We start from the raw sequence: 13,546 nt of genomic DNA, 5'->3' as shown, positions 1-13,546 counted from the left end.
AGGTTGTAACTTAATACTATAACTAAGTCTATAGTGTATATTATCTAAGAATAATTATTTAAGTATGTCATGAAGGTGGAACAAAAAAATTTTCTCTGCTATATACAATAAAATTTGGCATAGAACTTGGTGAAAGTCAAACTAACCTTTTGAGATACCATGCACTTATAATGCTTACCCAAAACACAAGCTTTTGGGTTGTTAAAACAATTTTGTAGAAAGTTGTGAAAATATAAGAAATTACATTCCACTCTTGTAACATCAAAAAAAATAAACACAAAATATGGAGAAAGTAAAACCTACAGATTGATGATGATGATGATTTTAACAGAAAATAATGAATTTAATTATAACTTTTCTTGGATACTTTGTGTGTGGCCAAGCACTATAGACAGTTGGATGGACCAGACATGAATACCTTTGCTGCACGGTATTGTCACTTGTAGAATCTGATCAGAAATGGAAGTGGTTCTACAGTTCGTTATTCTCTTGATCTGAATCCTTATGACTTGTTTTTCTTTTTTTTGTTTAGACTGAAAATGTACCTGAAAGGTGATAATTTTGAAATTTACACATCCTAAAAGCCACAATAGATCAAATGAAAACAGTATTGACTTTTAGATTATTTTTGTGCAAAAAAGAACAATTATAGGGATAAAGTTGTAATACTGTGTTATGAGCTTTTGTTAGGAAATAAAAATAATTGTTCTTGTTAAAGACAGAGTAATGTTAAAATGATAATTTGTTGAATGAATTTTAGTATACTTTTATAATCTAGTTCTTTATAATATACTTTATTTATTTATCTTTCTATAGATGTCAAAGTCAGAAGGTAATTTCTTAACATTATCTGAAGCAACACAGAAATTCAGTGCTGATGGTATGCGCTTGTGCCTGGCTGATTCTGGTGATTCAATTGAAGATGCTAATTTTGTTGAGAGTACTGCTGATGCAGGTAATAAAAAAATTTGCATATGTTTTACAGACAATTACATCTGTATAAAACATAATTATGTGAAAATTATGTTTCACACACACACACACACACACATATATACATATATATATATATGTATGTATACAAATAAATATATACTTTTGTAAAAATAAATATTTAAAAAATGAAAAACATTCGACCCTAATTATCTATTTAGATTTAAATATGTGCATAACTAAGGAAGGATTAATGAAGGATTAATATTAAATATTATATTAAGGATTAATAAAAATTTTTATTAAACAGGATGACATTTTAAAAATGGGTTTGAAAAAATCTCTAAAACATTTTAACACTATTGAAAGAAATTGAGGGCCATTCAATAATTAAATACACAAAAAACTGTGTTGATAAAACAATTAGTAAAAGGGTTATTATGATACTTTCAGAATAGTAAGTTGGTAACCTGTGATGATTCCTGTTCAGCAGCTGTTTGAGTAAAATTGTTTTATCTATAACCTCAAAATCTCATTTTATGATGATGAATCATTCTCTTGATGTTTACGAATTAATTGAATAGTGTGCAGCGATCCATTTTTTTTTCTTTCCAAAGGTAAAATACTAGTTAAAGTTTATTCTCTTATGACCAAACATTACAGACAAAGTTGTATGAACCACCACAGAAACTTTTACAAATGGGTAGAAAAGTTTTTAAAGACTGTCAACTTCAGTGACTGAATACAATTCTGTTTGTTCAATTGCTCAGACTCATAGACTTTTACATTGGCTTGCATAACTTGGATAGAATCTCTCATCTAAGAAGACTGATGGATTACAGTTAAGATTATAGCTAAAAAATTACAAGTATTGGTATTACAATTCATAACTTTGTCATTCATAAGCTTAAGTACTGTAAAACAAGTGCAAGATGGATTCTAAGGTAGTCGACAGATATTAAGGAGGTAGTCGACCATAAGGAGACAAGACTTTATATGTTCACAGAGTTGAAATAATGATATCAGCAGGAAGGTAGTTTTTTGCACATTATTGTAACCTGTGATTAGACATGGAATCACCAAAATCCAAAAGGCAGAGCATGAAATGGAAGTTCAAGAGTTCACCTTCAAGAAAAAATTCCAAACCTAATCATCAACAGGAAAATCATGATGACACTTTTGGGATGCAAAAGGCTAGAGTTTTGTTGATTTTCTAGAAGATCAACGAACAAGAAACAGCGCATACTACTGTGACATGATTATCATTAAAATGAAGCAAGCCATATTGACAAAACACTGGATCTCAGTGCAATGCCTGTCCTCACATGGCTCAGGTAACTTGAGAAACCAACAAATTGCCTTAGGAAATATTTCATCAGCCCCCAATACAGTCCTGACTTCACCCTATTGAATTTTCACTTGTTTGGACCACCCAGGAGACTACATGATAGGATGTCAAAGAAAATGTGCTAAATTGCCTCTGACATCAAGACAAAGATTTATTTTATAGGAGGCAATAAATAAGCTGTTTAAGAGATGGGACAAGTGTATTAATATTGCTGGAGATTATGCAGAAAAGTGAAAAATAAATCAAATTTTTTAGCTCCAGAGCAATTCTAACTATTGAATGACCCTCATACATAATTTTTGGAAGAAGAGGAGGAAGTAAAATAGATATGAAGACTAAGTTTTATTTAATCATATTTAAAGATTAGGTAAGTAGCTTTTTAAATTTTGGTCAAGTTTCTATGATGAAACAAGATGATGCAATAGCATTATGAAATTAAAATATTCAACTTTAAGTTTAATTAAAAATACTGTTCTAATGAGGACTATTTGAAACTATAAACAATGGTTATATGCTTGAATTTAATAAAGTAAAAAAATTATCAGCAGTTTTGAACTACATCAACTAGAAGCTGAGATAAAACATATTCCAGAATATATACATATAATTACTTTTTTACATATGATAAAATTATTTTCTCTATTGAATAGAAATAGAGATACTGTCTGTCCAAGTTGCATTCTCTGAGAGTAGTGAGTTCACTTCACATGCAGTACACCAGTGAACATTAACAAAATTTGTAGGATTGAATATAACCTGCATTTCAAAAGGCTTGGCTAATTGATATGCTACAGTATATTAATTTCAGTGATGAAAATAATAGGAATTCAAGTCACTGCTTACTTCTAATAAGCCGGCGTGAAAGAAAATGGTATAGTCATTGAAAAGAATAACAAACAAAAGTCAAGTCTTTTTAAGCTTTTTTATTTGAGCCATTCATTTAACTCTTTTTGCAGACAATACTACTGTATATATATCTGAAGGTAATTATTTAAAAGGAATTGAAAATTGAAGATAGCATGTCAAAAAATTATTAACCGTGTAGATGTAACAATCTTATGGATAAAACTGTTGCGTTTTGTTTCTCAGGTAGACATAAAATTTGTGATCGCGTGGATAGAATTCCCATTAATGATAACAATAACATTTCTATTGTGTATAAAGAAAAATATCTGGTAGTTTTACTAAATGACAAGTTCTCTAGGGATGATCAAATTGATTTCATCTATAACAAAATCAAGCCATTTTTTTCCCCTCTGAAGTGCTTTAATAAAATGCTAAGTTTTTCATCATTATTAAATATTTATTATGCCTATATATATATTCATATGACATATATAATCTCTTTGGGCTCCGTAAAAAAAAGTGAGTTTTTTAAGATAAAAAATGGGCTGCCAAATCATTATCTGATGCCTGTAAATATGGATTGTGTAGTCCTATGTTTAGAGAATAAAATATCTTAATCTATCCTTGTGTTTATATTTATGATTATGCAATCTTTGCTAAAAAGAAATGTCACATGTTCTAAAAAAATAACTATATCCATCTTTACCAAACAGAAACAGGAACTATTTTGGTTTAACTCAACACATCATGTGAATTAAGTTTTAATGAGGTTGGTTCTTTACTTTTATATATTTATACTTTTTTATTTTATTAGATCAACCAAAGCATTTATTTTATTTAAAATTTAAACCTTTAATATTTTTTTATTTTTTTTTATTTTAAACTTTTATTCAGTTATATTAAAAATTAAATTGCATAAATTTTTACATACATAAAAATATGATGTCAAGGCATAAAATCAAATGTAAATTAAAAATAAAAAATTAAAATCAAATAAAAATAATTTCTAAGTAAATCAATTATGCATGTTCCATTTAACTGAACTTACTTTACTATACATAATTGCTTTAATTAAAAATTATTTTTATTTGATTTTATGCCTTGATGTTACATATTCAAAAATTATTATTATTTAATTTTTAATATTAATTTTTAAATTTTAATTTAACTGAATAAAATGTTAAAATAAAAATAAAAAGGTTTAAATTTTAAATAAAATAAATAAATGCATATGTTGTTATATTTTATGAAGTTAGTAATGGAATTTGAGATGAGTATATATATATAAAACAGGTGATGTTACGATTAAATTGCGAAAGCGCTCCTGCCTATGTAGTGGAATAAGGTAAATCATCCTTTATTTATTCTCTACTTTTGTTGATCTAACAAAATAAATATATTTGTATATAGTACAGAAGAGTATGATTCTTAAAAGAATTGATTTTTAAAATATAAATAAATATATATATATAAAATTATTCTTGATGAATATGTGCTCAAAATAATTTTCAGTAGTGGCTTCTGATTGTGAATTACCTTTTATTAATTTTTGTACATTTAATGTAATTAGTCAACTGTGTAAACTAGTCGTGCATCAAAAATCTTAACTAGAATTCTATACAGAAGAATTGAGAGGAGAGTGGAAGAAGTGCTAGGTGAAGACCAATTTGGTTTCAGGAAAAGTATAGGGATAAGGGAAGCAATTTTAGGGCTCAGATTAATAGTAGAAAGAAGATTAAAGAAAAAACCAACATACTTAGCATTTATAGACTTGGAAAAGGCATTCGATAATGTAGACTGGAATAAAATATTCAGCATTTAAAAAAAATTAGGGTTCAAATACAGAGATAAAAGGACAATTGCTAACATTTACAGGAATCAAACAACAACAGTAATAATTGATGAACATAAGAAAGAAGCCATAATAAGAAAGGGAGTCCAACAAGGATGTTCCCTATCCCTGTTACTTTTTAATCTTTACATAGAATTAGCAGTTAATGATGTTAAAGAACAATTTAGATTCGGAGTAACAGTACAAGGTGAAAAGATAAAGATGCTACGATTTGCTGATGATATAGTAATTCTAGCTGAGAGTAAAAAAGATTTAGAAGAAACAATGAACGGCATGGATGAAGTCCTACGCAAGAACTACCGCATGAAAATAAACTAGAACAAAACAAAAGTAATGAAATGTGGTAGAAATAACAAAGATGGACCACTGAATATGAAAATAGGAGGAGAAAAGATTACGAGGTAGAAGAATTTTGTTATTTGGGAAGTAGAATTACTAAAGATGGAAAAAGCAGTGGCGATATAAAATACTGAATAACACAGGTGAAATGAGCCTTCAGTCAGAAATATAATTTGTTTACATCAAAAATTAATAGATTTTTGAAAATATACGTTTGGAGTGTTGCTTTATATGGAAGTGAAACTTGGACGATCGGAGTATCTGAGAAGAAAAGATTAGAAGCTTCTGAAATGCGGTGCTATGGGAGAATGTTAAAAATCAGACAGGTGGATAAAGTGACAAATGAAGAGGGGCTGCGGCAAATAGATGAAGAAAGAAACATTTGTAAAAATATAGCTAAAATAAGAGACTGACTTATAGCCCACATATTAAGGCATGTAGATATGTACCAGGCAATAGTCGCTTTAATATTGGAGGGACAGGTAGAAGGAAAAAATTGTGCAGGCGGGCAACATTTGGAATATGTAAAACAAATTGTTAGGGATGTAGGATGTAGGGGGTATAATGAAATGAAACAAATAGCACTAGATAGGGAATCTTGAAGAGCTGCATCAAACCAGTGAAATGACTGAAGACAAAAAACTTTAATGTTATTTCTTGTGTTTATATTTTAAATAATTAATGTGGATTTTAAATACATTATTTTTTAATTTTTTAATCTGTTTTTGTATTTATAATTACTTTATATTGATGTGATCTATATATCATATTATTATTTATCTTTTATTCCCACATGAAGAGCTTCAAAAAAATTTTGAATTTTCTGTTTTGGATTGAAGAAAATGACTTCTGTATATGATCATTCATTCTATTTTAATTTGCCGTCATGTACCCAATGTCATTCACATAGTTGAGACAAATTGTTTGACATAACCGGTTTCGTAAAAATATAATTGATCTTCAGTTATAAGAGGGTACAAACATAAACTTCTTTCTAGCATAGACAAATATAAATAAAGTGATGAAAGTTTGTTACATTATAACATTCACCTATTACTTAATATGATCTTGATTTACTTATTAATTTCATCAGATATATTGTTTATACATACTCACACTCATACACTTGCATTTTTTTTTTTCACGTGATATGTTAAGTTTTATCTTAAAAGAATATTGTTATCATTATTCATCATTGATTTAATTTTTTCGTTATACAATATTGTGTTAAAAATTATATAATATTTAATTAATCATTCAATGTCAGTATATAAAAATTGTTCATAAAAATTATATTTAGTCATTACTTTCTTTCAAATTATGTATGTCACAATGGTTGCAGTAGTAAATTTGTTTTATTCCAATAATCTATTAAAACGGTGATATAAATATGGTGTAAAAATTTACATTTTCAAAATGACTTTTTATTAAATTTTCATGTAATTCAATTTAATCGGTTTTATTTGTGTTGTGAATTATTGGATTATAATTAAAAAAGAAGTTTTCTTTCAGGAAGTGGTAAGTTTCTATTATTATTTGTAAATGAAAATATCTCATAAATAGATTTTACTTTTTTATTTATGTTTCATTAACCACTACTCATTGTCTCATTTATTATACTCCAACAAGCAAAATATGCAAAAAAATGCAAAATATGTAAAATTTATATTTAGATGCATCATATTAAACACTTGTTCTAATCAAACAGCTGATTGACTGTTAACTATTCAATTGATGTGTTTTGGGATCCCTTGTATATGATTTTATGTGATGTATAATTAGTCTGAATTAATTAATTTTTCAAACTGAAATAGGATGTTTTAAAAAGGTTTCACAGTTTCTAATTAGGATTATTCAGCCGTTTCTTTAGTTTTTGTGATTTTGTAATTTTTTTGGCATTTATTAATTTAGTGCTTAAAAATATAATAATAATAGCAACAGCCTTTATTAACATAATATTTACAAGATAATAAAAAAAATACACATATACATAGATATATTTTAGTATATGTAAGTTTTACTCTGTCCTGGTCTCAAACTGTTAGAGGAGATGTAAAACTGCAACATCATAATTATCAAAAAATAATGGGGTATACAAAAGGTGATAATCAGTCCATAATAAAGGATAAAAAAGTAATTCATTAAAAATTATTATTATAAATGTTAACAGTAGGTTCAAATATAACTAGCAAAAAAGTAAAAAATACAAATCCAACAGTAACTTCATAATTAGCAAATTACAATAAATGTAAAAATAATCATAGATTCACATTAAACAAAAGTAATATGAAGTACAAAAAATAACAAACTAAATCTTGAAATCATGTTTTCTTACAATATTTTCTCAATTGCACCCAATTGTTGCCATTTATGTAGCTTTTTAAATGTGTTAATCTCTAGTCTTTATATTAAAATACTGAACTGGTAAAAAGTGTATTGCCTGCTTTAAATTAAATTCTGTTAGATATAATTCTATTTTTATTTTTTATGTTTGTTGGTGTAATTCAATAATTTACAATCCATACAATTCACTTTCTGCAAGTATTGTTTACTTCTACTCTTTACAAACGAACTATCCTACATTTTATGAGTAGAAACTGTTTCTTATACTCCTATTCACAAATAACTCACTGAACAGCTTCTTGTTTTCAACTACTGTTCAAAGTTTAAAAACTATTAACTCACTCTCTGATGGTCCCCAGCAGCATTTGTACCTCCTGGACTGCAGAACCAGTATCCAACCTGACCTTTTAATTGTTGAAGCGTATTAATCTTTATTGTTGACACCTATGCTGTTTTTTTTTCTAGAAAGAATCTCTTGTTGTTCCTGCTAGATTCTTCTTTCTGGAAGCTTTTCTACCTGTTACAATATGTTTATATTTTTTAATCTAATGAACCCATAACATTTTTTTACATGCTAGTAAATATCCTGAAAGCGGTTTTTTATCATTCCTATGTAAAGTTTTATTTTCTCGTTTAGAGCTATAGTTTTAGAAGGGAAAATATTGTAATCGGTCTTACTGGAGCATATGTTTTCATCAGATCTTCACATTTTGACACCTAAGGAACCCAAAAACCGGATGGAAATTTTCCAGATGTTTGTATGTACATGTGTATGTTTGGTGTCGCCCACTAAATCGCCTTATATTTCCTGAACTACTAGACCGATTTTAACCAAACTCAATCATATTACTTCTTTATATGTGACATTGATGCCATTAAATTTTCAACTTAAAAGGTCAAGGGGGTGAGGCTGTAGAACAAGTTCATTCTTAGTATCTTAAAATTTTGCCTAATTAAGGACCTATTTTACTTAGTAGCATTTGTTAACAATTAAAAAAATATAATATTTCCTAAAGGAAATTTTTGCAAAATCACATCCCAATCCCAAAAAATGTTTTAAATAAACTAGTGGCTAAGTGGGTATACTGCATCAACAATACCCCCTCCCATCACAAGGAGTGCTAATGTAGCACCTGACTTACAGCTGTTGCCATCTGCTATGTTGTGAAGTCACAGGTGAGCGGTAGAATTAAATAAATTAATAATATTTAAAGTGTAAAAAAGTATTTACGCATCCCTTGCAAATGAAATACGGTATGCGTGTGCACTTAAGTTAGAATCATTGAATTAAATAAACGAAAAATATTATATTTAAATACAATGATAAATATTTTAAATTAAGTTGTGTGTGTAAGCTGTGTGACAGAAAAGTTCTACAACTGTGTCTCAGCTTTTTTTTTTTTTTACATTTTTGCCCTCCATATTCTTTTATAAACATCTGCTGTATTAGAAATATTAAATTAAATTTGTTATTATTAATTACTTTTTTTTTGCTGTCAGTATTATAATTTAAAGAAAGATTATTATTTTTTTATTTCTTTAATGTTATTAATTTAAAAAAATAATTAAACTAACATGCATATATGTCCTGCATGTTATAACCCGTTTTGCTCTTTATGTATTTTATTAAATTTATTTAACTCCGTGTTGTTTATATAGAATAATCCTATCAATCATACAATAATAATTTCTTATTTTTTAGTGGCACAAGTGTATTGATTTGTTATTAATTAACACTGGTTTTCTGTATATACACTGAGTTATAATATACATCCTTTTTTTATATCAAAAGATTAAAATTTGTATTTGTCTCTACTTCTAAAATTGTGGATATTTTTATTAGTCTCTTTCAAGCAGTATATAGTGCTCTAAATTGATTTGTTTATTGTATTTCACCAAAATGTCATCAACATAGTAATGCACCTGCCATTTTATTTATGGGTATTCATAATATTTTAACTATTGCGTCTTTCACATATTTCAAAAATATTTATAGACATTATGCTAATTAAAGATAAATTTGTTGTCATATCTTCTTCTTATAAATAGTAGTTATTGTTGAATTTAAAATTATTTTGCTTGTTGAGGGTGCAGTTTTAATAATGATATTTTTTCATTAATAATTGATCTGTTTATATTATTTTTTGTGTTAATGTTTGGTTTTTATAATATAACATATCTGATTCTCTTATTCTTATTATTGTATATTTTATCGTCTAAATTAAAGCCTTCCTTCACAGCAATTTAACTTCCTTAGATTTTTTTCATAAAGAGCAGGAATGTTTCCTTTTTTGTACTATTTTGTCAGTAAAAATCTACTTCACTCCTACAGTCATTCCAGTTTTTTTTTAAATTGCCTATCCAAACAGGAAAGCAGGAAGAACTATCCTAAATATGTAAAAAAATGTACAGATTAGAATAACACCTTAATATTTGCACTTTTTTAACCAGAGATATATTAAAACAAGATCATCTATAATATTTAAATTAGAATAAATATATGAAAAGTTAAACTAAAGAGGTAGCATGGTAAAAATTTCTGAAATTTCAGAAATAAAATAAAAAAATTGTTTAAATAACTAAAATAATCAAACAAACAAGAAATCAGTTCACAAGAGGTAAATGTTCATCATAAATATCCCTAAAAAAGGGTTATCATAAATAACCCTAAAAAGGTCATAATAAAATAAAATTAAAGATTAATTTGAAAACTGCCTTAATTTCCTTTAATTTCTTAGAAAAAATGTCAATTAAATGATCGTCTATCAACACATAGCAAAAGGATTGCCTTATATGAACCAGACCTCTTAAACAGGTGATGTGTCGTAGAGTAGACATGTCTATGGGATACAAAAAGAAAAAATCAAATTTATGGGCAAAGCCAGTTCATATGCATAATATGCCAAGTTTTAAGATATTCAAAATATCTTAATAATGTGAAAAATTTATTAGGTTAGTCAAGTGATATAAGCAATTTGGTATTTTTAAAATCTGACATCTCCATTATAAAACCAAATTTATGTTACAAAAATGTTATTTCGGAATAAACATTGTAACTAAAATGGCTAAAGCAGTGTTGAAATGCAAGAGCATTCAGTCAGAAGAAAGGGGCAAGTTTTGTATTGTGAGAGGTAATAAAAACAACTTGTTATAATTTAGTCATATTTTACATAGAAAGTAATAAAAATTCATTTTCTTCATACAAAGCAATCTCAACCGCTTATTTTTATTAGATAGGGGGTTGTTTTACAGAGATATCTTAGATGGGAGTTTAATATGTATTTTTATTCTTAAAAGAAGTGATATTTTATAAACAGCTGCAGATGCTTCTGTAATTTAATACATGACTCCCTTTAATCTTTCTTCAAATTTAAAAAAGTTGGCAGTGAATTGCATAACTTTCCTGGCTACGCTGGTCAAGTTATGCACAATTCATTTTTGAAAAAACATTTTTCATTCAATCATTTAAGTTTGTTTCTTTATGATAAAATCCTTTTTGTTAAAAAAAGAAAACAATTTAATAACAATTTTTTTCCTATATTTTTATGTAAAAATATTTCAAACTTTATGATGTTTGGTTATATTTAAATTTTAATTTTTTGAGCCAACATGGGCAACAAAATAAATCTGTAATCAACATTTTTAATAAGAGTATTAACATCACAATTTCAAAAAATATATTTTCAACTTTTTGATAATTTGGAGCTTGTACATCAGGGGGATTTTTTAATGATTAAAATATTCACTAAAATTGATTTTAAGGAAATTGAAATTAAAAAAACCTTTTTTTGTTTTTTTAAAATTGTGAGCTTCCCCATCCGGGAAGGGGTATTAAGTTATTTTTGGTGACTATTGTAACAAAATATGTTTTGAACATTAAAAATTTGAAATTGTAAAACAAAATTTTTTACTTTGGGGGCTTCCATATTGCAGCGGAAGCACTTGAGTAAAATTACTATTTAAGAAAATAATCCCCAAGTAGTGATAGCAAATTAAAAAAAACTTGTTGTAATTTTTTAGCAGTGGGGTAATTTTTTCTTTTTCAAAAAATAATAAAGAGTAAGGGCTACCAAAAAATTAGGAATTTTACATTTTAAATCGAATGAGTAACTTCCAAGATGGATTCAAATTTATAAAAATATTTTTTGTTATCACAGACAATGGAATGGGATTGACAAAAAAATTTTATAGCAGTTTGAAGGCTTATTGTTGTAGAAAATATAGATGCAAAAACTTTCATTAACTCCTTTTCTGAAGTAAGATATAGTTAAATCTGATATGGACACCACATGACTTTGTACTCCTATTAAATTACATATTTACATTGTTTGCTGCACTTCATTTAAACTTATTTCATTTGAAAGGGAGATACGATCCAACAATTCTTTATAGACAGTTACACAATTGCTGAAATATTAGTTCTTATTAACATCAAATATTTATACAATTATTAATTAAACAATCTTACATGAAATATTAGGATAGAGTAAAAGTCTGTATTACTCGTATTATTAGATCAGTATTATTCGTATCTTCATGAGTTGCTGTTTAATAAATGTTTCAGATTTCTGGTGTTTCGTATAAATAAAAGTTAATAATAATTAAACTATTCCGTTTAGTGAACTCCTGTATACTGGTTAAAAATGTTAATTTTTATTGTACGATGTAAAATATTCACTTTTTATTGGATTATTTGGTGAATAATCAAAAATAAAAAAGAAGCAATCATACATGGGAAAGAAAACATGAAACAAAACAAGAAAAACACGTCAAAAAACACGTCAAAAACAACAAGAAGATGTATATGAAGAGGAAGAAAATGTTAAAAACAAGGGAAGAATAAGAAAATTAAGAGAAGATGATAAATGTAGAGAGGAAGAAAATGTTAAAACCAAAGAAAGAACAAAAAGATTAAAAGAAGATGATAAATATAAATATGAAGAAAACATTAAGACCAAAAAAAAGAATAAAAAGATTAAGATGATGAATAAAAAGAGAGAGAAATTTGAAAACTATAGAACGTGTGTACAAATTAAGATCAGAAGAATTATATCAAACCAAAGAGCGATTAAATGATTGGCAACAAAACACAAATAAACAAATTGATGATCAACTCCGACTTAGGGAGAATATGAACTAAAAGATAAGAATTTTTTTGCAATTTATCAAAGGTCGGGCATGTTTGCCTCAGTTTGTATGTTATTGGTTTGAGGGTCTATATTTTAGCCACTCTGTAGTTTAAATTTAATGTAGATAAAATTACACAGAAATTCCAGAATAATTAAATTAAAATTAAACAAAAATTAAAGTAGAAAATCCAAAAAATAATGTGACTGAATTATAATTTTCAATGAATATTAAATAATTAGATATTTCACCAAATCTATTACATATGTAATAATACCTATTAAATTACGTATACAAATTTTTAAAAGTCTATAAAAATTTATTTCACTAATAACTCCGATTTTTTCATATTATTTTTTTTATTGTATTATTAAATTATTTTTTGTAATTTTTTTTAATAAGTACAAGTTAATTATTAATAAGTCAATAAATTTAAATTTAAAAAAAGTGAAAAGTAATAAATTAAAAAAAAAGGAGATGAAGTCTGATTCGAACTGATGTACTTTGCCTTGTAAGATCTAAATATTTCATCAATTAAAATTTTATTTGTCTATAACTCTGGAACCAATGAAAATAAGTATCACTTATGTGTTATATCATTGAAAAGCTCTCAATGAGGACTTATTATTGCAATTAAGAAAAAGTCCAAAATCCAAATTTTTGGGGTTTTTTTGTACCCTTTTAGTTCAGTCGATTGCAATCAAAAGGGGAGATGCACAATTAAATGTTACAACAGTTCTAAATCTAAAATTTCAACA

At 26.8% G+C, this 13,546-nt stretch overlaps 1 protein-coding gene across 1 annotated transcript in view; it reads left to right on the top strand.

Moving 5' to 3' along the window:
• The window catches only part of LeuRS (Leucyl-tRNA synthetase), a 69,277-nt gene that overhangs the window by 32,538 nt on the left and 23,193 nt on the right, over positions 1-13,546 (top strand). The window contains exon 13 of the mRNA XM_075379258.1: positions 817-955. Coding sequence (XP_075235373.1) covers positions 817-955 — 139 coding nt within the window. The remainder of the gene's footprint in view (positions 1-816; positions 956-13,546) is intronic.

Source organism: Lycorma delicatula, chromosome 11, assembly GCF_047948215.1.
Source record: "Lycorma delicatula isolate Av1 chromosome 11, ASM4794821v1, whole genome shotgun sequence".
Taxonomy (NCBI): Eukaryota; Metazoa; Arthropoda; class Insecta; order Hemiptera; family Fulgoridae; genus Lycorma; species Lycorma delicatula.
Note: the sequence above shows the minus strand (reverse complement) of the source record. Positions and strands in the feature narration are given on the sequence as shown.